General features: G+C 38.8%; 1 protein-coding gene across 1 annotated transcript in view; it reads left to right on the top strand.

The window, feature by feature from the left end:
- LOC106952195 (alpha-1,6-mannosylglycoprotein 6-beta-N-acetylglucosaminyltransferase B-like) overlaps window positions 1-26,284 on the top strand; it is a 52,074-nt gene extending 25,790 nt beyond the window's left edge. The window contains exons 4-13 of the mRNA XM_015040174.1: window positions 4,621-4,752; window positions 6,873-7,006; window positions 7,811-7,941; window positions 9,116-9,121; window positions 10,843-10,998; window positions 11,148-11,294; window positions 15,914-16,030; window positions 18,531-18,605; window positions 23,511-23,773; window positions 24,029-26,284. Of these exons, the coding sequence (XP_014895660.1) occupies window positions 4,621-4,752; window positions 6,873-7,006; window positions 7,811-7,941; window positions 9,116-9,121; window positions 10,843-10,998; window positions 11,148-11,294; window positions 15,914-16,030; window positions 18,531-18,605; window positions 23,511-23,773; window positions 24,029-24,227 (1,360 nt within the window). The 3' untranslated portion in view covers window positions 24,228-26,284. The remainder of the gene's footprint in view (window positions 1-4,620; window positions 4,753-6,872; window positions 7,007-7,810; window positions 7,942-9,115; window positions 9,122-10,842; window positions 10,999-11,147; window positions 11,295-15,913; window positions 16,031-18,530; window positions 18,606-23,510; window positions 23,774-24,028) is intronic.
- Window positions 26,285-27,719: the final 1,435 nt, after the last annotated feature.

Raw genomic sequence — 27,719 nt, 5'->3', positions numbered from 1 at the left:
TTTTTTTTTGTTGTGTGTGTATATATATATATATATATATATATATATATATATATATATATATATATATATATATATATATATATAATTTTACTTTTTCTTGACCTTTGATTGAGGATCCTGGATCTGCTTGTTGATCATTTATGTTGGAAATAAGATTTCAGTCCATCTGCAGGGAATTGGAGTCGCTTCGAGTTGGAAACAGCTGATTCATTGTACTAGTTAATGTTTCTTCATTTTAGTTTTACATATGTAAAGTAGATATATGCAATATTTCTAAGTACTTTTATTGACATATTGATGATTAAATCTGTTTCATGATTACCGGTGCTTTTTTGTTAAAGCTGCATGGAAAGCGATCTCCACCAAACTTTACATTTCAGTACTTAGTGATACATCCATTAGCAATTTTGGGCTTTTTACAGGATTTGTCGGCAATAATAAAAAGATAAAAAGAATAAGCCCATTCTTATCCTTTAATCTGATGCGTTTTGCCTGGTGAATATTTCATAGATTTTGTTGTTGTTGTTGCCTTTTGGTGCATCTGTACTGTACGTGTGCATGAGCGGACTCCTGCATCCTTAATTCGTTTTAATCCTCCTCCCCCTCTCTCGTTTCTCCAAATTTGCATATATCCAATTAACCCCAGAACGGCGGCGGCGGCGGCTTTAGTGGATCTGTGAAGTGGAGGGCCAAGTTCTCCTCGGAGTCACTGTAATACATGTGCTCAAATTCACGTCGGCGTGAAGCCATTAAAGCAAGCACACGGCTTGATTCAATACTCCAACTCTGGTGTGTTGCGCATGAATATTGCCCACTAAGCGACAGGAAGTTGAATACATACCTGCGGTTTGTGTGAACTAAATCCTTAATTAAGGAGCTTTTGAAGACACTGCTTGTTTTCATAACCAACATCAGTTTTCAAAGAGTTTTTAATGACAGCTTTCAAAATTGTCAGCCCAACACACCTTCATAACATAATATCTCCCAAACATTTTATCCATGCAGCCCAAAACTATCACACGATTATCACACTTTAGTGCATCGGTGTCGTATTCTTAAGCACCACTGCCTCCATTTTCTATTATTCCTTTCACAAAACCGATTCAACTTTAATTACCAGCTGGTGAATATTCACAATCCCACACTCCAAAAAAAAAAAAAAACTAAATGTCATACAAACTTAGAAGTTTATGTTCTTCTGGACTTGTTTAGATTAAAGGCTTATTGAGTCACAGATTCTGTCAGAAAGAAGAAAACGCACGACTCGGTCTAAGAGCTTTTCTGTTTGTGTAAGCTCTGATTTACCTCGGGTGCATATCCTTCGACAGGTAAAACCACTGCCTAAGCCGCGGTTGGCTCATGCTTTGCTCATTATCCCACCTCCTGCAAGAGAACTGACTGACATGTCAGTTTCCAGACGGCCACAGTGCTGACTGGATGCGTTTACCGTCCAAGAACGGATCGATAGCCTCTTGGTTTGCAGGTGTTTATATCAATGTGTTGGGTTGTTTTTGAGCCAGATTTCTGAAGAGTAAAAAGGTCATAAATCTGTCTCCCAACTACAAAAATGCAAACAAAGGGAGTTGGACAAAAACTTTCTAAAGTCATCGAATCGATGTTCAGCATTGGTCTTGCACAGTATTGATGGAGTACTTCACTTCCCCACTGCTTTCATCTGGATACTTTCAATGTTTTCTTTAACTTTTCTGTGAGTTGAATTATGAAAGTAGCATTTTTGGATGCAAAAGCAATGATTGGGTTGATTAATCCCAACTTCATCTGTTAGATTACAACATAGTGGTGTTTTATATATCAGAATGTAAAACTCATTTTCAAAGTTAAACCTAGGCCAGTTTTAAAAACAGGGAAAATGACACCATATTTTCATTCAGTGGGTTACATTGTGTGATTATTAAAATATTTACATACAGTCAAATGTTTATGTACACTGAATAAAAAAAGACAAACACACCTTTATTTCTCTTTTTTTTAAGTTAAATCAAGCCAAATTCTCTAGTTTTGAAGATTTTAAAGGCATTAATAAATAACAAAGACATTTATTTCACCTATAATCTGTTCTAGTTACAAAGAACCATAATCATTAACAGGAAAAAACTCCACAGATTTTACATCAGAATAAGTAAAGCTATGAGAATTAGATGGAATTTACCTTAACTTATGCGGAAAACGCACTTCACTGCACTGTTGTGACTTTTGCTTCAGTAAACTGTATCTGCCTTCTGGCAGAGCGGAGGCTTTCTCCTCGCAGTTCTGATCTCTGCAACATTGACGTTCAGTGTTGGAGGAGTCATGAATATTTATTAGACTATACAGAGAGGCCTTTAGGTGCTTAAAATGTATTCTGGGTTTCTTTTACACTTACTGATTATTGCACATCGTGCACTCTTTGGTCTGACTGTGGTTTTTATTTAAAGAGGTTTTGTAACCTCATTAGGCCTGATTGGTATCAACCAAAGCTTTTTCTTTGCTTGAAAATCTTTTTTGAAGGCGCTCTTAAATTTGTTTTACGGTAAACGGCGACGATGCGTCCTCCGTTTTAGGTTTTATGATGGGCTTAAGTCACGGTAGTTTCTGGGTTGTTCATTATAACCTCTTTTCTTTCATTTGGGTCAGATGACTGAAGCCCAAATCCGTGTGGATGTTCCAAAGGAAAAGAAAATGATCCCAAACACACAGAGAGGCTGCTCTTGCACTTTACAGAAGGAGGATAATTTTAAGTTACTCAACAACACCGACCCTAATGGAAATTTTTGGAAATCCTTAAAAGTTGTCTCTGTTCCAGTAAACCTTCTTAAGCTAACCCCAGCAAAAAATCCTCAACAAATTTAAACGTATGCCCTCAATTCACTTATTTGCTTTTTTTTTTTTCTTCTTTTTTTAGAATTCTAACAGATGTGTTTTGTCTTTGCAAAAGAACAGTTTAAATAAATAAAAAAAAACAAACGGACAACATCCATGCTGATGACGAGTGCATGCAGCCTTCTGACTGGCACCGAGCGTCCTAGTTAAAGACTCCCTCGCTGTGTTTCTGTCGCAAAACAGCCAGCCTGGCCATGCGTGCGTGTCGGCGTGCAGCATTTCCTCTCCTCGTCCTCTTCTGTGTTTTCGCCACTCACAGGTCTGCAAAAGCATTTGTTGAGTTTTACGTGCGGTTCGATACGTGATATTGAGCTGAACAATGACGGGAAGTCCAGCAGTCTGTGCGTTGTTGGACGTGCGATGCTTGGAGCTCTGAGGAACAGTCATTATGCAAATCAGATGGCACTTGATAGGGAGAGGATATGCTGTCTGTATCGGTTATTAAATTTCTGTGATGGCGCACATTAATGCGTTTCAGGGTCTTCTCTCGTCTCCCTGTGGAGTTTTCCCATTTTTAAGTCCTTCAGAGCCTTACAATATGCACAGAAGTAGTTCTAATAGAAATGCATGTTTCACTTGCGCTGCTGCCTTTTAATTCAATAAAAGCAGATTTGGAAAAGCACTTTGTTCCCAGGAGGAAACCAACATGTAAACCATATGAGTTTTATTTTAGGTTTGGCTCACTCTTTAAAGCATTTTTAGTCAATTTTGACTTGTTTGCCATATTTTTCTGTAAAACGCATTCATTTTTTTTTTTTTCACAGTAAAGCAGCTAGAACACTTTTTTAAAATTTATTCATTTTTTTATAAAATATGTCTTTGTTTGAACTGGAACTCCAGGTTTTCTTATCAGACCTGAGCAGCTCAGACACTCGGATTCATTCCCTTCTGTCGCTTAACAAACATAATCTCAAAAGGTAAACACCCGGATGCGTTATGCTTCAACTCTTAATGAAGTCAATTTAAATAAAATGAGCATGACTGTCAGACTGTGTGGTGTCCCAACATTTCTGGAAAAAAATAGTCTTGTTCATTGTTCTCCTTTTGTTTCCTGAATGATCAAGATGAGATTAATTATTGCTTAGCTACAATCGAGTAGCTTTCTTTTCCAGAGAAATAACTGAATATTTTCTGATGTATCCTTTTTACTGTACATCATCAGTCTTACCTCTGGTTTTCTGCTCTCCCAAATGCTCTCTGTTGCAATGCAAGCATATTTCTATTCACTAGTGTTGCCGTTTAAAAGAAAATCAAAACCTTTTGTTTGACTGTTTGAAGTTTCTTTTAGAAAACAGGAATGGGATGTGTTAAGCTGTGTGATATAGCAGACTTATGCAAATATGTACATACATTTGCATATAAAGGCTAATTGGCATGGACCAGAAGAAGAGCAATCTTGCCACATCTAAAGCCAACATTTAGCAGATTCTGCAAAAACTATTCTGGAAAGCTGTTGTTCCTTTGATCGTGCAAACTTCACTCAGAAAACATGAGTGCGAGGTTTACTTAGTCCATACATTTTGTGTGCAAATGTGAAAAGTTGCATTAAAAAAAACCGGGAGCGTGGAATAGATTACTTTAATAAACATATTTTTCAACACTTTCTTTTTACTGAAGATGCAAGCTAAAACCCGTTTTCGGCAGATTAAAGCTTCGGCGTCAAAAAGCGGATATTCTCCAAAAGGCCATGCATTGTTTAACTTTGTGACATTTACAACACATCTGACCTCTGTACAGGTTTCTGGGGGTCCCACCTGGAAGAGGAAGCTGCCCCCTCACAGGACCTTTACCCTTTGACCTCATCTACACAGACTATCACGGACTGCAGCAAATGAAGCAGCACATGGGTCTTTCTCTCAGGAAGCACAAGTCAGTCCACTTTATTTTCTCTGCTTTTCTGCATGCTCTTTAAAGAAACTGTCTCACTTGCTTGTCAATCAACTTAATTTTGGTCTCCAGTAGCTTGAGCGATGTATTTTTAGGTAGAAGTATCAAAGCTAAGGAAACATCTATATTCAGGGGACTGTTGAAACCAGACAACGTGCAGATATTTGGATCACTGAGCGAAGACAATGACCCAAGCTGCAACTGCGTTGGAGAATGTGGCACAGACAAATTAATACTTATTTTATTTACCACAGCACAGAAAGTTAATTACATTTATGGATGCCCACTAAGTAGCAGTCAGATTCATTACTTATTAGAATATTCTTAAGCATATCTCACTGCAGAAATGAAGGAAAAACGGATGGAAGCTCGTTTGCTTATTTATCCAGTATTAAAATAATTTTGCTCAAAAACGTATCGGCACAACACTGATCTGTTACATCGCCGTTACATTTGCACTGACCTGAGAAACGCCACAGAAACACAAAAGCAATAACTGAGAGAAGTGTTGTTCCGGTTCATATTTAACAAGAACTTGTAACTCCAGTTCAGCCAGGTTAAAATCAATGCATCTTCATAGCCAACTACCTAAATATATTGAAATAAGTTTACAATTTGTCTGAAGTACTTAATTGTTCAAGCAATTCTTTGTGGCATTGAATCTCGTGCATACATATTTCTCCTTAAATTGTCCTACGTTTGTAAGGAAAACACATTTGTGGATCGAAATCCTCTCAACCATCGCCGAGCTGCTTTTCTCGCTGTGTTACGCAGCACCTTCTTTTACTGGGGAAAAAATAAAAATAAAAAAATGGCTTGTTGTCGTCGGAAAGGTGGAGAAGAGGTTCTGCAACCTGTAGGAACCACATACAGCCACTCTCAGGGAGCAAGCTCTATGCTCAGAGAGGCCAATGGCAAATTATTCATAGACACAATCCACTAGTTTTTTTTCTTGCAAATGTGATCCTCATTTTGAAAGAGAGAGGGAAATAAAAATACTTTCAACAGGTTTAAGACTTATTGTCAAGCAGCGGAGAAATAATGGGCCACACAAACATTTCCTCACTCCTTGTGCTAAATTTACGCCGTGAAGCTGTTCAAAAAATGCATCATTGTCTTGGATTTGTAACCCAGCCTCTTTTCTCCTCCTTCCTTTTTTACATCTGCTGTATTTCTCCCTCTTGTTGCGTTTGTGCACAAGCTGCTATTTATTCCACAGCTCATCTGCACTGTGTCTCCTGCAAGCAATGAATTAGAGCTGCAAAAAAAAGTTTGTGTAATCTGTTAGTTTTTATGGTTACAAAGATGAACTGCTAATTCCAATACAACATGCCGAAAATATAGATTTCTGGTTCAGATTTGGTGGAAGGATGGCTTCCATCCGAAATAAACGCTTCAATTAACTTGGTTATATATTGTCCTCTGCAAATCCACACATGTAAACGTTAGCCAATTCTTCTCGTCAGAGATTTTTGTTTTCCTTCATTCTCAAGGAGAAACAACGTCTCAGTCACTGAAATGTCGTTTCAAGAATAACATCTGCAACAGTTTTTATTCTTTTGAAATATTGAAACGACATGCGCGTGTTTTACTTCTACTGTGGACTTCAGTTTTTGCTGGTGGAGCTTTTTCTGAAAAGAAAAAAACAAGCTAAAATACACAAAAATGGTCAAATAATTTCAGGAAGAATAATGGAGAACACCGAGTGTGTGAGAAAGCGTGTCCTCCATTTCCCACCGCCTGCATCAAATGATGCTGCTGCCATTAAAATAACAGCAAGTACTTAAATTTTACATTAACTGCAGCTACAAAATTCTCCACTGCTTGTAGTAAACTTCGGCTCGAGGTTAGGTGGAAAACCAGCCTGGCTTCTTCACAGATTAGACGACCTGTTGATTTTAACCTTCTTCATTAGAGAGTTAATGGGTCTACACAAACCTTACGGATTATCCAAAGTTCTGCTTTTTTTGAAAAATAACCACAGTTTGTGCTGCTGTGTTGAGAGGAACAGTGCAGATTTCTAATGAATTTGACCCCTTTTGAGGAATATTACCTTTCAGCGACTCATTTGTGGAACCAATTCTTTCTTTCTTAAATCTCAGATGCCACATCCGAGTGATTGACACCTTCGGCACAGAGCCCGCTTACAACCACGAGGAGTACGCCACTCTTCACGGCTACAGGACCAACTGGGGCTACTGGAACCTCCACGGCCAGCAGTACATGACCATGTTCCGTATGTTCAAGCTAATTTCATCTGTTGCAGATATGCAGAATCTCTCCTATCGGTTGATGGGAAAGATTCTGCTCCAATTGTTTTTTTGTTGTTTTTTTTACTGAAGATCATAAATCAAAAAAAGTTGTTCAGATGAGCAGAAGTGAACAGATGTCTGTGTTGCCGTGTGCAGAGCAGATTGTGCGAGTGTAAACCGCCTCAGGCCGTCACAGTTCAAGCTTTGGACCACCAGGCAGAGAGTTCACTCAGAACAGCTGGGCCTGCACAGATGCCTAGCGAGCTTCTTCTGGCCGCAATCGCACAGGAACAACACCAAACACACACACACTCACACACACTCATGTTAGATTCAGTGAAACTTCTGAGATACAAAACTTCAGGTGGTCTCCAATTAATCCGGGGGCCACAAGCTGCAACCCCGTTTCCAAATTATAGTTATCGGCGAGATTGTCAGAGAAATTTCAGTTTGACTTCTTTGCTGTTTGCTCTAATTTTAGGGTTGTTTACTTGTCTGAAGCCTAAAATCTGTGACAGATTGAAGCCTCGATCTGCTGAATTTCAGAACACGAAGACATAAAACGCCTCCTGGACGCCTGCAAGTAAACAACCGTTGTGCTCCTCCGCTTTCGATCCTGGAGTATTATTCAATAAAACCAATCAAAAGGCATAATGACCTCCTGCTCTATGAAACCTTGGTGCTGTGTCTTTTTATTTCATGCTAAATTATGAGAACATCTGTATTTGCGGAGACATAAAATGGGTTTGGAGCCATATATTGGCAATTACTGTGTTTGTCCTTGGCAGCCCACACGCCAGACAACTCTTTTATGGGGTTTGTGGCAGAGGAGCTGAATGAGACCGAGAGGATGCTTATTCAGAGGAACAAAGTCAACAACATGGCCGTCGTGTACGGCAAAGACGCTAGCATGTGGAAGGTAAGCGCGACGCCGACGTTTTTAGCAAGCAGTGCTTGCAGTGAGAGCACAAGTTTGACCTGGTTGACCTTTTGTCAGGTTAAAGTCGCACTTTTAGTTGCTCCACTTTTAGCAACAAAACGTTGAGCAACAAGGTTCTCAGTTTTGCTTAGTAATGGAAATCTGGAAAGTGTGGTGTGCATTTGGATTCATACCCCTTAAATCTGAATACCCAAAATAAACTCTTTTGCAATTGCTTCCAGGGGAAACTCACAGACTGGGTTGCATTTATCAGACGCAGCCTGGAAGAAGGTGCTCTGGTCAGATGAGCAAAGCTAGAGGTGAAACCAGAAGACCTGCTGCTATAATCGTAGTAAAAGCATTGACTTGTAGGGTGTTAAATACAAATGCACAGCACGAGGTTCAGAGTTTTAAAAATATTTGCAACCACATATCGTTTTCCTTGCTTCACAGTCGCGTTCTACTCCGTTAGATTAAAGGTTAATGGTTGTAAAATGTGATGATGCGGAAAAGGAAGCGAATTTTCCAATAGACCGTGTGTTTCCCGTGGTGATAGTAGCTCTGATAGGTGCCTTGTTTGTGATAAATACTGTCTGCAGGATTTGATTCATGTAGCTGTGAAACACCCACAAGATTTTACATTCCCTGCATCCGCTGCAAGCATGTTCCTCCTCCAAGAATCATCTGAAGTGTGATGCTAGAAGAACACTTGCACTTGTTCAGAGTAAACTTTCGCTCCAAGCTCCTGCCAGGGTTTCTCTCACTTGCTGTATCTTCGAAGTGCGCTGCTGCCTCCCTCGGGGTTGGTTTCTTTTTTTTTTTTTTTTTTGCTTGAAACCGGCTGCAGCTTTGCTCCTACACTGCCAAAGACTTCCTTCTACCTCAGAGCAGTTTGAGCAGCGGTGTAACACTGGTGAATATGAGGGCTTGCAGTGTTAAAGAAACTCTTCCCTCTGAGAGATTGCCTTGCTCCACCTCAGTTTTTAGGGCCACGTTAGAGATCTGTGGTTTGTTGGTGACTACACAAGTATGAGTGCTGAATATTTCATTTTTTTTCTCTTAATTTCCCTTTTTTTTTGGTTGTTGTTCATTTCTCTCTTTTTTTTTTTCCTGTTTTCAATTTGTATTTCTCTCCGTGCGCCATGCTGGATGCATCATTGATGGACCTGCGTAGCTTCAAGTAAGTACTGCTGCTTGGTTATTGATCCTCCAAATGCTGAAAGTGTGTAACTTACAGATATGTCAGGAAAAAAAAAAACCTTAAATATTCATCACTATAAATGTAAGTCAAAGTTTGTAAACAAGATTCTCATTCTGGTCATTTGTTGATGGTGGGCATAGATGTCATATTCATTTTAGGCTTTTACTTTTTCTTCTTTATGGTGATATTATCATATATTCAGTAACTGCAAAAAAGCAAGAATTGGGCATATTCCATTGAGCATATATTGTGATTTTTTTATTATTATTATTTCACAATGATGGGGAAAAAAAATCACTCATACAAATATGTGTATTTGGATAAATGTCTCACCTCATGAAGCTGAGAAAAATGGGTAAGAGTTTGGTATAATCAGGGCTTTTTTTTAATCCACTTCTTCTTTCCAGGAACAGTAAATCTTTTTAAACAGGTTGGCATGGATCGAGCCTTTAAGCTTAATTCACTTGTTTTTAATAGGGTTCGTTGTGGCCATTCCGAACGTTCGATGTTAAACTGCTTAGTCTCTTCCAAAACCAGTTGCGATGTGTGTTTGGGATCATTATCATGCTGGAATACTCAATTGTGTCTCAATTGTCTGTTGACTTGAGATTAAATGGGAGGCTTTAAAGCAGAGCGGCTGAATTCTTCTTATTGAGTATCTGTCACGAATTCAGACTTGTGTAGCCAATTATTGTTTTTGTTTTTTTTTTTTTAATAATTGCAGTTGTTAGTTGCATGATTATCACTCACTGGGAAAAGAACAATTCAAATGCATCAACAAAACTCCATAATTAATGTGAGATCCGTGCCCATGGTGACTGTGCACATGCTTCTTAGGAAAAGGAAATAGAGCAAGAAAATAAACCGTATCTTGGTTATTATGCTCTCCTTGTGCATAAAAATGTGGAAATACTTCAGTTGCCTGCATAAATGATTCAAACCTCGGAGACAAAGCTTACTAAATAATTTGCAGCATTTCAACAAAAACATGTTTTTCCAGTAAAATGGTTCAACTAAGCTCACCCACATTATAACACAAGGCGTAAACATTGCTAAAAAAAAAACTAAATCATTTTTGTCAAACTCCACAAACACTGAGTTAGTCACCAACACCACGATGTTTGAACAGATGATTAGATCTGACTCTTGTCCTCGTAATAATCTTTGAAATTAACCAATATGGCCGACGTTATGAGAATGTACTTATGTCTTTGTTAAAGTAAAGTCTTATGTTAATTAAACATTTGGTTTATTAAAGGCTTTATGGATGAAAGTTAAGTTCAATGTCTTTGACGGGGACCTTAAATAAAACACTGCTACGATTTACCCACTACAAAGTACTGTACAAAAGAATTAATATCTGCAGTTTCTGTTTTTATTTTTATTTTTTTAAAGAAAAAGAAGCTTCAAAAATGCATTAATGTTTTTGACTTTTTTTTTTATTGCCAAATGGGACCAACATAAAGCTATGTAATGCAAAGTTTGGTATTAGATGCATTGAGTTGCAACAAGGCTCCCTACAAATTCAAAGTTTCACCAGAGTCAGTAAAATTTTGTTGGAAAGAAAAAAAAAACTCTTCCTAAATGAATAAAAATCTGTCTTTGGACTTTTTAAAGCTAAAGCAATACTGAGAAAATAGCTAATTATGCTAAAATAGCAGTAACTGACAGAGTCGATCTCTTTATTCTCTATATTTGAGGGTAAGGAAAATTTCCTGACAATCCTGCATCGCTACATGGAGATCCATGGCACAGTGTACTATGAGACACAGCGCCCCCCAGAGGTTCCTGCCTTTGTCAAGAATCATGGCCTGCTGCCTCAGCAGGAGCTGCAGCAGCTCCTGAGAAAGGCAAAGGTGAGGCGAACTACTAATGGTTGCATCAGCTCAGTTTATTCCTCAAAATGTCTTGCCTTGCTTGTGTGGACTCGCTTTAACAAATCGCCTGGATGTGAGCAGCCTGATGTACTCACAGGGAATCTTTTGTTTGTCGCTTTCCTTGCAAGCTATTCATCGGGTTCGGCTTCCCATATGAAGGGCCCGCTCCTTTAGAGGCGATAGCCAATGGCTGCATTTTTCTGCAACCCAAGTTTAGTCCACCTCACAGCTCTCTCAATCACGAGTTCTTCAGAGGCAAGCCTACCTCCAGAAAGGTAGGTGCATGTTGTATTCACGCTACTGCAGCGATAAAAAAGTAAACTCAGCCTCTTTCAATTCCAAAGTTTTACACATCAAGGCATGATAAAGAAAAAATGATTTCCCGGCTTTGATGTTAGCTTCATTCATCCTTCTCATTTCAGTCAGTGAACAATATTCTGACACATTACAAGTCACACTACAGAAAAACTCAAGTAACAGAAAAAAAACTAAGTGACCTTTTTGTTTGTCGCTCCAGGATTTTACACGCAACGTTTCTTCAGTTCAAAAAAATTTAGTGAGCGTTTGTTTATGCATTCTCCTCTCTGTAGATTCTGCCAAAACCATCATGTATCATATCGACTGGACCATCTTGCAGCGTCTTAACAGGTTTTGTTTACCGACATGTTATATTCCTGATTCCAGCAGCTTTCTGCTTGGCTTTCAAGATGATGGAGATGCACACAGATTTCAAAAGGACCCCCAAAAATTAAAGGTGGTGTAATAGCACTGGGATTATGTAATCAAAGACATGCTAATCTACAATCCATCTTCAGCTGGTTCAGATTTATAGGCCCATAGGTTCCATTTCTTCATTTCGTGTTTGAAGGTTGGAACCAGATCTCTGTCCGTTTTACTTTGGCAGCAGTAGCTAAAATATTGAATCCGTTTCGTAAATGTCAGGGATTCATTCGGCCCCTCTGCATGACCTGCTCTAAGCAAGGGAGATCAGAGTTTTGTCTTTATTTGATCTGTGTTTAAACCCATTGTTCAGTGGGGAAAAAGGAGGAGATGATCACAGGAAGCTAAAGAAAGTATGTGGGGATGTGTCCTGGTCACAGGCAGGGATGAACTCTGGGTAAATGCCACTTGACACCAATGCAGTGAGATGTTCCTTCAAACGGCAATACCTGGATCTCCATCGACCCGCAAAAACGAACAAGAGGAGCAGAACCTTATTACAGATGCGTGCTCAAGGAGGAAGAAAAAGAGGATGAAAGAGGAAGTTCAGAATCCTCTTCTCATGCACCTAACCTAGCCTCTCAATGTCCCTTGAGCCACAGCCGTCACACCTCAATTATTTTCTCCTCCATCTCAGTCGTGTATTTTTGTTCCACTCGATGTTGTCTTCAGTCATGAAATGCCTGTGCCCCCTTGCCTACCTCTCTCATCTGTCTCCAGCGGTCAGTTGAACACACTTCAGCTCCGGTGCAAGTCAACACTTTACAGACTATGTAGAATCTACATCAGATCTCCAACTAGAATAAAATGTACCGGTGCCTTTGAAGACCTGTCTTGTCACAGAACCCAAAGGAGCCCATTCATTCATCTATCATTAGCTGTTGTTGTGGTAATGTGTGCTAAAGCTGGAGTTGAGGATACTGTTGTACACCTGCTCTCTCAAATCTGTCATCTGGGAAAAAAACGGGAAACGCTTTGAGGATCATGTTCTATAATTTCTCAGTTAAACAGTGAAATCTCTTCTGCTGCAAGAAGGTCTCGGTGTCAGAGCCAGTTGTGTTCTGGGTTTGGCTTTGGAGTCTCTGGAGCTGATTGTGATTAGGAAGAAGCCTAATAAATTACAATCCATGATATAAACTCTGCGCGTTCTTTTTTACAGCGCAGTAATCTAACAATCAAATATCTACAAGCTGATGTTTAATCAGTCACTGCAAAACAGCCCACTATAGGAGAACCTCTTTAGACACATAAGTTATAACATATATTTTTTCTTAGGGCCTAATAAGGCATTACTGACTTGAACTAAACTGTAATGAACAAACCCAAATCATTGATTCTCCACCACCACATGTGAAGGATTACATGAGTTGAGGGGCTGTTTTTGGTCTTCAGCAAAATTGGGTTGTGCATAAAAACACACACACACACACACATCTGCATTTTGGTGTCATCTGTCCAAAGGAAATCACTCTACAAGATTTTATTGGTGGTTCATTAAGATCTCGCTTTGTTGCCACATGTTGCCACATTCTTTTATAGGAAGGAGAAACTCATCCCTCCTGACAGCCCTCCGAAGCAAGCCGTACTTGTTCAGTCTCTTTCTTTTCTAATTAAACTGTCATGAACTTTAACATTTATCATGCTAACTGGGGCCCGTAGACTCTGAGATGTCGCTCTGGGGTGGGAGCATTGCTAGAAATAGAGCCCTTCTGGGGCACAAGCCCCCCCATCACTTAAATCACATCGTTTTTCATCATAAAGGCACAGCCCGCTGCAAGAATTGTGCGATATAAAATGTCACATTGACCTTCTTTGCTAACTCATCTTTGCCTTAACAACGGCTTACTATTCAATATGAAGTAAATAAGAAAAAAAAAAAGCCGCTATGGATTATAATCTTTTATCAAAAATGTATATCTCCGGTTCGCACTTTAGCTAATAACTTTTTTTTTTTTTTTAGGTTTAAAAAGTAATACTCTGCCAGCGCAAAGCCTAAGTGCAAAGAGATCTGTGCGAGTGCGGGTTACTTTATTCACGTCAAGGATATCATTTCTTCTTTCTCCTCTTGCGCTTCCTTGACAGTTCTTCCAGCTCCTCCTGTCTCCCCATCCTCCAACTATCTACGCCTCTTCTTCAGCTGCACCAAAAGACAACCTTATGAACTGCAGCCTTTGTAGCCTGTACAATTTGCATCACAATTTGTATGCAGCTAGGTCACATAGTCATCTTGGAAGATGCACTGCGCTGAATTTGAGTGATAGAAATTGCTGCCATGCAATTGTAAATACACTACATATCCCCACATTCTTCTTTTATTTTATTCTTTGTCCTACTTTATTTAGTGTACTGTTACTACCCATCTTTTAAATATAAATGTGATGTCCCTTCTACAGAAAACATTTTTTTTTATATACTTGTATATCACCAAATTAACATATTTTGCGAGGGAAGGTATCCATAATTTAAGCTCACCCAGATTTAGGCTGACTTATTTTCTATGAGCTTTATTTCCTGTAAACTGGTGAGCTTGTTCTCATATTGTAACTATGACGGATGATTTTCAGTATCAAACACCATGTACAATAATTATGTGCAGAGCAATGAGTGCTCATACACTATGCAACAATATGTGCATCTGCCATGAACAATTTAGGTCTTGCTGCTGGTTTTGTTTATATCAGTAGTTGTTTGAATTTGTAAAAAAAAAAAAAAAAAAAAAAAAATTAAAAAAAAAAGGAAAAAAAATGTGCAATACATTCAAATGGCTGAGTTGAATGGAAATCCCCTGTCAGATTTTACAGGGGCACATTTGATTGAAACTCCCACATGTATCTCTGTTTAAAAAAAATAAAGGGATAAAAAATCCTGGTCTCACCCACGGACATTAGTCTTTTGCAATTTTGTTTGGCTTCACACAGTCTGACCTTGGAGGGAAACTTGGTGGGATATTCAGTGTGAGGAACTTTTGCAGCTGACTTGAGTGTTTTTTCCACTCACTGAACTCCAGATTAATTTAAAAAAAAAAAAAAGTCTTACAAATCCCTTTTCCAGGCTAATGGGCAGCAGTTTTTTTTTTTTTTCTATAGTAATTACTGTTTATTGTCAGTCGTGCTCCAGAGTAGCAAACTGCCAAAAGGGAAATCCTGATACATGAGTAACATGGTAACGGAAAGATGGTGCACTTACTTAACACGCCCGTTTATTTACATATGGAAAAATATTTATACCCCTTGGTCCACTTCACATTTCATGAGGTTACAACCTCAAAACTCAATTTGCTCTGCTGGGAATTTATGTGAAAATAGAAGGCAATTGGAAAGGGAAAGAACGGTCCTAAAAATTCGTCTGTATACCATTCTGAGAGATTTGTTTTTGTATTTCATCTCCTTTTAGTCTGATGGTTTCTAATTGCTTGAAAACTCACTTAATTAATAACATAGACAGTACAACTATTAATCATGCATTTCCACAAATCTGTCTCACAAAAGTGGCAAGAAAACAAAATATTGTTGAAAGAAAAGAACATGCATGTGTGACGGAAAACTAACTGAACCTCAATTCCCCGAAAACATGGTGGTGGCAGTATCATGCTGTGGGGAGACTGCAGAGGCAGGAATAATGTTCAGACTTGATGGGAAGGTATATGAAGCTAAATGCATTGCAATCCTGGAAAGAAACTTGTTAGATGACGTTCAGTTTGTTAAAACAGGACAATAAAAGGTACATACAGTAGACAGGGACTTCAAAGAATACTTATGTGTTAGACTGGACAAGTCAAAGTCCAGTATTATGCTAGAAAAAAACTTTAGCAAGACTTTGAAATTGAGGTTTATTGACGCCAGCCGTAAAGTTCGACTGAAATTAAGCTATTTTGCATGAAGTAAACAGAAAAAAAATCAGTCTTCTTTAGACCCTAAAAACATGTTTGCTGTATTTGTAGTACTGGAAAAATTATTGACACATGGGAAATGAATACAAAATGATATATTTTTTTGCTATCATGTATACTTTTTCCTTGCACGTTGCAGTTTTGGGATATCACACAAAATGCAATTAAAACACACTGAAATCTGGGGATCCACTGAGAACGCTTTGTTTTAACTTTAATTAAACTGCAGTTGTGACTTTTTTTTATTTTTTTATCTATAAATATCCCCATATATTTCTCTCCCAGGTGTCCTCCCAGCATCCCTACGCAGAGGAGTACATCGGCAGGCCACATGTCATCACCATCGACTTCAACAACTCTGAAGTGTTTGACGCCACCATCCGTGAGATCATGAAGATCAACGTATGTTAATCGCTTCCGTTTTCTACCCCAACCCTTGACTTATCCATCAAAGTAAAGCTTTTGTATTATCACCGGCAACCAAAGGTGCACCCGGCTGCATATTACACATAGGTGAGGTTATAATGAGCTCCTTCAGCTTGCATTGACCCACTTTTTTTAAACCCCGCAGCCGTTAATAAAGCTCTTAATCTTGGCATCTGACATTACAGCAGAATTGCTTAGCTGGCTTCCTCTCAGCTCACTTTGCTTCTAATTGCCTGAGATATTGAGTGGCTCTGCTGGTAAACTGTGCCCACACCTGGTTTTACACAGCAGCTTTCTGGAGGCCAGCCCCACAGGCAGCAAGCGTTGTTTGCGTTGCATCGAATGAATCAATCACGCTGTTCTCAATCTGTCACCAGAACAACCCGGAGTCGCTGCCAAACCTCTCGTGGTGCAGAGATGCATCTGCGCTTCCACCAACCAGGTGTTTCCTGCTGATAGAGGCAAAACAAAGTACAAGTCGTTGCCCTGTTAGATACTTGAAGTGCTGATCCAAGGGGAAGGAACCGCGACGCTCGACATGCAAGATGACTAATGGCGGAGCAGAAAGGGATGGAGCTTGGAGCGATGGAGTGATTAATTCACACAAAATCAAACAAAAATCAGATTTTTTTTTTTTTTTTTTATTCGCTCAGTATGAATGTTTGCAAGCAGCTGGTCAGTTTCATCTTAAGTCAACAATCCAAACAAAACGTTCCTGGCTCGACCACAAAATCTGCCCACTAAGACTTTTAAAGCTGGCTCATCAACACATCACATCTTATCTGTCCAACAAAAGCCAAGCGTTCATATTTCTCAAGGGGCCTTGTGTTGGACCGTTTATTGACTAGCAGCAACGGGAGAAGTTCCCACAGCCTCTAGTTGCCAAGCAACTGGTCTACTTGGTGACATTTTTCATTTGCGCGGACGTGGTAATTGATGTGACGACGGGTGGTTTGTGTCACCTGCTTGCAGTACATAAAGTAAAGCTAGGTTTACCTTGCAAGTGTAATTTAACACCCAAACGTTAAATTAAAAACATTTAATTCAATATTAAACTGGATTTTCAGCATTGAACACGTAACCGTTCACGCTCACTTGCAAGTCTCAAAAATGTGGTATCAACTGCACAATAAAAGCAAATGACACGGTTCAAGCTGCAAATAAAGTTTTGTCTACATGTACTGAAGGACCACTCGGACTTGATGAAGATATTACTCCATAATTGACATAAAAACAACATATTTTAACATCAAATGCATTCCGATAGAAAGGTGTAATTTTTTGAGACATTTCCTTTGGTCAGAAGAAACCGAAATTCAAGTGTTTGGCTATAATGACCAGCAATAAAATTGGAGAAAAACCAGCAAACGTGCAATTATTAAGACACCATCTCTTCTGTGAGGTATGACAGTTGTGTCGGTATTTTCCTTCACATCTTGTAGGGGATCAAATATTTATTTTTGACACAATGTCATTCAAGATGGCCATTTTTCTTTTGGGGGGGGGATGCATTTTTTCTACATTCATGAGTTTTCTGTCTCTCTTCATAAAACATAAACTGCTACAAAAGTTGCACACAGAGTAAACCCACCACATCAAAAGTAGGTCAGATTAGCATTCCCTCTACTGTACACGTCTCTGTGCGATCTCTTCTCCGCAGAAATTCAGATCACCCTGCATGATTTGTTTTCCTCTCATTCTATTATAACAACATGCCCAAAAGGCAAATTGCATTGCACGACAGTGCTGATGAAGTGCCAGCTCCATTTCATTTAACTCGGATAAAGTAATGTAATAAGACGTGGCTAAGAGCAACAGAGTACTAGAAAGAACCATTTATCAATTTAAATGGAGAAATGCATCGGGTGGTCTGATGGTAAACAGCGAGTACGACGTCAAAGAGAGGAACCACCACTTTCAAACCAGAGTTCGTCCTGTTCCTTCATCATTCCTCATCAGCTTCAAACGGTGGCATTTCCATACATCTAAAGACACCGTTGTACAGTGAATGGTCTGACTCAAGTGCATCTTTTCTTTCTGTGGTCTGGTCTTAATACCAGAAATAGTATTAAGTGCTATTGATCAGCTCTTCTCAGGGAATTTCAAAACATTTTATATCATCAAACTGCAGAAGGCAAGTGACAGGCTTCCATAGCTGCTCCAGCAGGACCCAGATTACACTAAACCCCCCCATCTGTGGCGCTCTACGACCTTTTGATCTGCTGTCAGCGCCATCCATTGTGTGATGTATCGACGTAGTCATCGCCAAAAATAATAATGAAATTAATTTTCAAGGCTGCCACCTTTGATGTATGAGGTCATTGATTTTTATGTGAAGCCCGTGGCATGATATAAGTCTTCTACAATTACGCTAATGAATATGTCAGCTAGGATTAACTATCAGATGCTCGGTTCCTGTAATTACAATGGCTCGGCATTCAGACACCGACTTCCTCCGCTTCTTCTGTGTCCGCAGGTGGAGCCGTTCCTGCCCTACGAGTACACGTGCGAGGGAATGCTTGAAAGGGTTCATGCCTACATTCAGAATCAGGTGGGTATTTGAGCTCGCATCGACAGCCTGCTGTTTGTTCGTGATTGCACCAACACGTTGATAGCAAGACGAACGTTTTCGCTTTTTACTGTCGCAGGCTTGTCTGTTTGCATCCCTGTTTACCCGTAAAGTTTTGCAATCTTGCCAGAACAGGTTTAACGGTGCTTTGAAAGGAGGCGGAGAATGCAGGAAACCCCCTATAAGCTTGACATCGATTCAGATTCATGTTCAGTCAATGCTCTCTTTGTGATATTAAGCTTTGGCAGAGGTTGAAGATGGGCGCGCTTTCCTGTGCTTTTATACGAAGACTAATATATTGCCATGTATATTACGTCCTGGCAGAGGGAGCTGCTCAGATGGCCTTAAAAAGACCAATAGACACATGGAAATTACACTACAAGACTACAGTTGAAAGCCAAAAACCATGAAATGCTTTGTGTCAGTTTTAATATAAGTTGTTGTGCGCATAGCACAAAAAATATGTATTGAATACGCTTTTAAAATAGCTTCTTTTGCTTCTGTATACAAGGAAATTCAACATTTACCAACTGTTTCACCAGACTTGTAATTAAATAAAAAATAGAAACAGTTTTTGGAAGGCACATTTTTCTGTTCGGTTGGTTTTGTTATACTTCTTTCCACCTCATAATGCAACAAAGTCAAACCATCAGGCTTGAAAGATGAAAAGGAAAATCAAAGGCTGGAATCCAGATACCACTTCCTCTTGTTCCTAAGATATGAGATATAAGATATATCCTAAAATATGTTTTAAAAATAGCTAAAAAATAAAAATAAAAAAACAATAAATGCAATTAAATAATTAAAAATAAAAATAACATAATTTTTTTTTTCTATTTTTTCCTCTTTCTCTCTCACTTGCTTTTCAAGGTTGAATAGAAAAAAAAAACACTTTTTTCTCCTTCATAAATGAAATAATATTCTACAAGGAAAAATGATCAAATTTACAATATCACTAACATGTTTTCTGGGCACTAAATTTAACAACACTCTTCAAACAAGTTTAATTTCCATTGAGGCTGCCACTGATGACATTTATTATCATTTATTATGATGATAATAAATGTGATAGCTGTTTGTCTGCAATAAATGTTTCTGTTTATTACAAATGTGAAAATAGGTTTGCACCTTAAAGTCTAAAAAAATTGTTATAAAGTGAAAAAAAATCACAGTAGTCAGAGGATTTATCCAATCTCAGTGCTCAGAGAAACCTTTCCATCTCCAGTATCTGTCTTTTTACCAGCACACGTACGACGCTGCTACTGCTGTGGTTTAAGACAAAACATTCGGATCGTCTTATCTGCTGCTCTGTTGCCTGACTTGCTGGACTTCCTTACTTTCCACCGCTTTGACCTTTAAAAAAAAAATAAATAAAAAATGTTCAGAGCCTAGTTATTTCGGCTGTGGCTTATTGGATAATCTCATCTGGCTTGTGCCGTGTACCTGCATCCACAGATTCTCACATGTACCCCTGCTGCTGTCTGCGGACGAGGTCCTCCTCTAAAACATTTGGAGGAAATTGTTGTAAATAATGTTAGAAGAAAGAACAGAATAGAAAACAAACGTAAAAACTAAAATTATAGATGCTGATAGAACATTATAGTTGACATTATTGATTCGGTTCATGAACTGCAGTGGTCCAGTTGTGCAAAAACTCAAATTTTACCCTGTGATGTGCAAACTAGTGGTATCTTCCTATTTGACAAAGACGATGCGTGTATGTACTTAGATTTTCAGTGGATCTTTATTGGCATTTCCTTGGTTTTGTTTGTAAGAGATGGAAAATAACTTGCTTTGTTGTACAGTCTGAACTGCTCTGAAGAAACGTCACGTTTCATTCTACAATTCTGTCCTTTTGCTGTTTAACGTTCGTATCTCTAATACCTCCAAAGTTATCTTCATCCTTTATTATTTTTTAACCTTGAATAGATGCCAGGAGGTGGGAATATTTAGATCCTTCCTTTCTCCAATGCATCCCGGTGTCCTGTTGACGGTGGGTAATGCTTAGTCTGTTTTGTGTGAGGAGTTACTTTATTACACCATGTGCTCTCACAAGTATTTTGAAGAATAAGTCATTAATTATGTATTTTTACAGTTCCTTCCGTTTTTGTGCAGGCATATGTCCACTGGCTTGCTAATCTATATTTCTTTGTAATGAGGAGTTTCTCTTTTCCTTCTCACTTCCTGTTGCTTTCTTTTAAGTTGCTTGCTGAAAGTAATATGCATTGTCACTTCCCACAGTGTTCTCTGAAAACTTTATTATGACAGAGAAAACGACATTGCCCTGACATTTACAGTTTTTGTATTTTGGGGGTGGGGGGTTGCACTCATCCAAAAATCAGCTATTAGAACAAGGTGTATCTCCGTGTTCTGCTTCTTTACTCTAATTGGTATTCATTATAAACCCCCAACATCTACACACATATGTAGACATTGGTCTCTTCCAGCCATATCAGGCTGCTGTTGTTTAGAAAGTGTCTTGCTGCGCCCGGGTAAGGAAATATCCTAGCCTCTGTCACACATTGTGGCCATCCCCCTGTGTCAAAAATAACACCAATATGCCGACTCACTGACCATGACCGACTGAAAGCATGACCCCCTCCTGGTGCAGACTCCCAATCAGACTCTCATCCGTGTTTGTTCAACTTCTTTAATTTTATCTTTCCCATGTTTGGATTTTTCCCGGCTTTAGGCTCAACTTATCCTAATCCACACATCTTTTACCTTTCCTGAACCTGTCGTCCTTGATATCTCTCTCTCTGTTCACCAGCAGAGCTGCAGACCCTCTGTTACCATCACACCGCATATTCTTACGGCATCTCAGTGATGCCTATATTGAAACGTAGAGGGACATCTTAAAGACATTGGAGCTTTTTTATGCTAAATCTGACATTTAAGGTAATGCACTATTTTGCAGTTGTCTGAATAATAATAAATTAACTGGGGCAGGATTGAAAGGGGACATTGTGCCCATTTGTGCTGCTCTGATTAATTAAATGTCACTTAGGAAATCTAATAAAGCTGTGTAAAAATCAGGCACAGTGAATTTAATAACGAAGACAATAGTGGATTTGTACAACTCCAGAAGCATAATTATTAGACGCATTTATCCATAAAGTTCATTCATTCAGTAATGAACGCATCTAGAGTGTTAATGGTATCTTATGAATTTAAAGGTTTTCTATTAATTATGCCACATGGTGGCTCTGGTTGTTAATATTTTACCATTGCAGCTGAAGTGTCCACTGGTTTCTTTTCTCTGACTTATCCAATCAGAACCACTGTAATACCCTTCACTTCCAGTAGGAGGTGATAGAATTGACATTTATAATATTTAAACCGGAAAAGAAGGCCCTGATCCTTGGAAGAAAGGGAAACTCTATGAATCCATATTTCTCTCATTTACATAGAAATAGTTTGGGACGGAGGACAAAGCTTTGTGGTATCCCAGTACTAATACATAACTAACAACTGGTTAACGTTTCCAAAGGCAAATCTTTAGACTTATCTTTTAGAAAAGTAACCTTGAAAACGGAAGATTATCACTTTTAAACTTCAAAGCTTGTGAAAACAACCAAAGCGTTATATTTATAAGTATTAAAAAAAAAGGGATAATTGAAAGCACATACATAATCTTACATGTAGAAATGGCATTTTGAGGTCAGTATCCTTTCCTAACCTTTTACTTTTTCATGTGTGTGCGAGAGAAGAGGGATCAAAGATGTCGCCTGTGTTTTTAGGGGAGAAGGTGCAGCAGAGTTTGGGAGATTGGAAGCTTGGTTATTGCCTGTGGGCACGGGGAGCTTGTTTAATAAACGGGTCCAGAGGCCAGAGGGACATGTCAGAGAAATGTTATTACCTTGGTTTTATTAATAGGCCCAGCTGGAGGGGGGAAATGTAATCTGGTGACTCGCTGCAAACGTGAGTTCTGCCTCAACATCTTATTTGTTTTTCGGAGACATTTTTGCATCCATGCAAATTGGCCGAGGTTTACGGGAACGTGTCGGACACTATTGGTACTTTTTGCTTTGATTACATTTAAAGCGGTGCGTAAACTGTAATTGCAAATAAAAACACATTTGTTCGGAAATCATACAGAATTCATTTATTACTTTAGTGCGTGCTGGAATGAAAAAAGTTGTATGAGAAGAAGCTCAGTTTTACCCATCCGTCACTGCCTCCTGGGGGAGGACAGTGTCTTGCAAAGGTTTTTCATCCGCTTGAATATTTCCATCTTTTATCAAGTTGCAACCACAAACTTCAACAAATTTCTTGTCACAGACCAACACAGAAGACTTTAGAGGTTTCTGAAAGAGCATTGGCCAACATAATTAATACCACAGCTGATCCAGGAATACAGGAACCATAGTTTACTTGTTTGTGCTATAAAATGGCACTATCTATGTGCCTGGAAACGGCTGATGTTCAGACAAGTTCTACATCAAATCTAAAAGAGCTTGAGCTGTTTTCCAAACAAGAACGGCCAAAACTCTCACCGTCTCTCTGTGCAAAGTTTGTAGAGACATGTCCCAAAGTACTTCAGTAACGTAAGGAAAGATTTTTTTTTTTAAACTATTGACTGAGGAGGGACAAGGGCAATTTGTTGTCACCGATTTTATTTGTGGTTATCAGAATAAATAGGCCTGAATGTCAGTTTACAGGACGGTATTTTGGTTTCTTTAGAAAAACCATTCTTTCAGATCAGTTGGTTCATTTCATAAAATTTCAAGAAAACATCTTAAAGTTTGTCGTTGCACTGCAACAAAACATGAAAAATACCTGGTGATATGAACAATCTACAATATGTAATGTGTTCGACAGAGAGCCACTCAAATCTTTAGTGTCTCGCTTGTAATTTTTTTTTTTTAATTATCTTTACCTTTGCAGGACTTTTGCTCGCCTGAGGTTCCATTTCCTCCAGTAAACGCATCTTGGGCTTCGCTGTCAGGTCCCTTTCTGCCTTTGCCGAACTCCAGAGTACTAACTTGGGCCGCCAACACCACCTCCTTTCCATCGTGGCCTCCTCTTACCGCACTTCGACTTTTGACGTCGGTGCAAGGCCAGTCGTGTGTGGAAGCGTGCCAGAGTGAAGGACTAATCTGCGAACCTGCTTTGCATCGTTTCATCAACATCAAAGAAGCATTTAGCGCGTAAGTTTTTTTTTTTTTTTCATTTGGATAGTTAGTGAAAAAAACATTAAATTAAGTTACTTTTTACTCATCCAAGGACATGCTGTGAAGATATAACTTTCCTTTCTCCCTAAGAGCGTCTAAAGGCAGCACAGTAACATAAATAATAAATATGCATGTCAAATAATCATGCATCTCCTAAGGCGTTTGTGCCAGCGATAATGTCAAACATGTTAAAGGATTTCCATTCATTTTTTTAACTTCTTCTGTGCCCAGGTTGGATCTCCAGTGTGAAGGAGTGGAATCCGAGATGAACCACCTCTTCCCTGCCTTCTCTGCAGAGCACGCCGAATGCAGCCTGCAGCACGATCCGCTGTTGTTCAGCTGCGCTGGCTCTAGTCCCAAATACCAACGCCTTTGCCCCTGCAGGGACTATCGGAAAGGACAGGTGGCATTGTGCAGGGACTGCTTATGACCAAAGAATGGCCCGGTATAGGGAGTTCTTTTGTAGTTTTATTTTTAATTTTTTTGTAAACAAAATATCCAAGAAGAAACCCTTAAACAAGGAAACTTTGAGGTGAAGGAGCTGTGCTGCATATATAGCAACTTACTCACTTGCCGCTGTCCTTGGACTTGCTGCAAAGAGTTTTATCAACCTCTCAGGGAATTGCACGATTGTATCTTTGAATTTAACGCTTTTGAAGTTTTCACCTCGTTAAAGTACGACCACAGCCACCGTTAAAGAAAAACGATCTGTAATTACATGGGTGGCTTCGTAGAGAAATCATCAATGTCTACTTTTCCTTTCTTTTGAAGAACTGTCGTAAACGTGCGTTCATGTGAAACCTCGCTGTGTCGTCGTGGGGAACGGCTACGTGTACAGATGCACCCAAAGACATTCATCTCTTAGAGATGTACTATTTTACATGTACTGTGGAAATATATTTGTAAATATACAGTAGGTGTTGTTTAATAAAACAAAAGAGGCAAATTTGTTGCTAAATTTACATGTTTTTAAAAACACTCCGTTGAAATAAATCATCAACACCGAGCGCTACTGCAACCCAACAAGCACAAGAAGGCCGTGATTGGCTGATCGTCATCAGCAGCCGAAGCTTTTACTTGCATGTCGACTCAGATGATGGGGAACTCCCAACATAACTTACAGAGCTTCAAAGATTTCGTTTATGAAGTCGGACAATGGGAGCTGGCTCAAGAGGAAGTACTTGGATCATTTAATGTCACCTTAGTTTTCACCTGAAAATCTATGTTAGGCATTTTGAAAATCAGAAATCAAAAGTGGCGACAACAAAAACAATGAAGGGCTCCTTCAGACCCTGCTGACCATAACGTTTTTTATAAGCGTTATTGTTCCAGCTACAACACTTTTTTTTTTTTTCCCTTCCACTCAACTTTTTGTTGATATATGTGCAGACAACAGTTAGGGCGCAGGCATCAAACTGAATAGAGTTGCATATGAAATGCACTTTTACTTCCCTGAAGAACAACAAAGAATGGAAATAATAATAATCTGTCTAAAATTAGAAGGTGTGTTCCTTCACAACGTACATTTACTGTAAGATTGAAAATGGCATTTTTCTAATTGAAAAATCACAATGTTTTCTTGACATGCCACTTGTCGGAGAATTCAAAACTATTGGACGGTGCAGAGGAATGCTGATTTTCACTTATTTTCTGAATCACCTCAAGTCATCCAGTAGATGCTGTTTTTTCAAAATATTCTTGGTTTAATTCAACTTAAACTCAAAAGTTATTAGTCCAAGTCGGAAATGAAATGTTGTAGTTGACATTACACAATTTTCTGAGTTGTTGTAGATGCTGATGGCTCTATAGCAGTCAGTATCCCAGCGGTTCTGAAGAAACCTTTGAAGACTGTCGTTGAATGACAGTCTGGTGAAGATGATGCTAAGATTAAGTGTGTTTTTGTGAAGTGATGAGGGAGGTTTTCTGGCAACAGTAAGCTTTTTTTTTTTTCTTTCTTTAAGAGCAACTAAAAAAAATGTTACCTTTTAGTTAAAAATGTTCACCAAGGTTAATTGTCTTGCCCATGACTTTGTGTTCCAGTTATTCGTTTTTGCCTCATCCATGTGGGCCTCGTGTGAAACTATTAAAAGTTTAATTCTTAAAACTATTTAAATCACCTTTCAGACAGCCAATATAACATGGCTGCAGTGTCACAGAAGTCATTATCATGTACGCTGCTGCTCCACTAACGCCGAAACCATTCAGTAGGATAAGAGGATTTTAATGAGACATACTCGAAGACAGAGCTGGAATTTGTCTGTTTTTCCCCCTTTAATGACAGTGCAAGTGTCTCTTTGACTGATGGTAAGGGCCATTTCACAATATGCCCATTTCTCCTCGCTAGTTTATAATCTCTAAGCTAATATTAAATTTTCTCTTGATCCTCAGAAACCAATTGCAGAAAAACGCATGTGTGTGGCAGCAGTCAGTAGTGAGGCTTTGAATATTTAAAGGATTAAAGGTGAGGATATGGGGGAGGATATATATATACATATATAAAAGGTTCTGGGACTTAAATTTTTAAATATGAATAACCACATTTACCATATTCCACCTGGAAAGTTTCTCAGTTTTGAGGGGGGAAAAAATGCAGTTAAGAGAGAAAAACTAGGAGGCTGGTAGATGCAGGTTGTTTTGAACTCAGTCCTCTGTGGACATTATTTGTTTAAAGCAAAGGACTTATTTTAATTAGGAAAACTCACAAACTGATCAAAATTACTCTAACTTGTCAGGCTATTATGCTTTTTTTATTTTTTCACAGGTTACCTCTTTCAAAATGCCTATTTTTTTTTAAATAAGTGGTTTCATGTGGATCTCCTCATCTTTTTTGGATCTTTCTATTCTTTTCCACCTATTTCATTGCTTGTGCAGTTATGTGAAATACCTGAAGATGACAGATGGGCTCTTTTGACTACTGGAACACGATTCTCTTTCTGCAGGACCTGTAATGGCAGCGCCTGCAATGGGAGCCTACAGACATTCACAGGGAGGGGTTGCAGTTGTCAGCGTGCGACTGAGTATAATCGGCCTGTCATAAAACAGCCTGTAGCTGTGCAACAAGAGTGTCTGTCCGGTTCAACGCAGACAAAATCACCCGAAGTTCAATGCAATCACACAACACTGCACTTTTTTTTTTTTTTCAGTTTTGTTTGTCCAAGTTTTATGATTGGCTCCTCAAAACTGCTTTAGATTTCAATCAAAACATGCTCTTACTTTAAGTGTTGGTTTCTTCTGATTTCTCCCCCAGTGCCGTACTTTTGCTGGTTTTGTTTTTTTGGTACCAGATTTTGTTTAGGATCTCATGTGAGGTTTCCTATACACTTTATCAACTGATGACTTCAAGTAATTTTCTGTAATTTTCTCACAGTCTCTGAAAGGAAATGTGGTTATGGGTCTCCAAAGAGTTTTGGCTTTCTGTGAAGGTACATCTCAACAATTCATCAAAAAGTTCAAGGGGTTGGATATGGTTTGTTTACAGGTACAAAATGAAATAATTTAGACTCTGTGGAAACACATGGCTGAGAGTTGGGGGTAAAACTTGAATAAAGAGTGACTTGACCCAGATCCATCATATACTTATACCGTGATTGTTTTCAAACTTCCTTTTCACATTTTGTGCACCTTTCACTCACAAAAAAAAACAAAAAACGATGCTTTTAAGTGGAACCATTTATAATTTTAAAATCTTCCGCTGAATAAATCTTTTTAATGGTCATTTTATTTTTCTTTCTTTCTTTCTTTCGGTTAAGTAAATCTAATGTAACTTATAGTTAGTTAAATTAACTTGATTGTTAAGCGAAATTGTTGCTGCATTGCTATAAGAACAGACATCATTCTGTTTTGTATGCTGTCCAGAATGGCACACAGAAACATGCCATCGTGTTTTACGGTCTGCCTTTAACCAAGATCCTGCCACACAAAA

This window comes from Poecilia latipinna, unplaced genomic scaffold (assembly GCF_001443285.1).
Source record: "Poecilia latipinna isolate Pla-1442-1.1 unplaced genomic scaffold, P_latipinna-1.0 Scaffold499, whole genome shotgun sequence".
In the NCBI taxonomy this organism is placed as follows: Eukaryota; Metazoa; Chordata; class Actinopteri; order Cyprinodontiformes; family Poeciliidae; genus Poecilia; species Poecilia latipinna.
The sequence above is the reverse complement of the archived record's forward strand: the minus strand, read 5'-3'. Positions and strand labels throughout refer to the sequence as shown.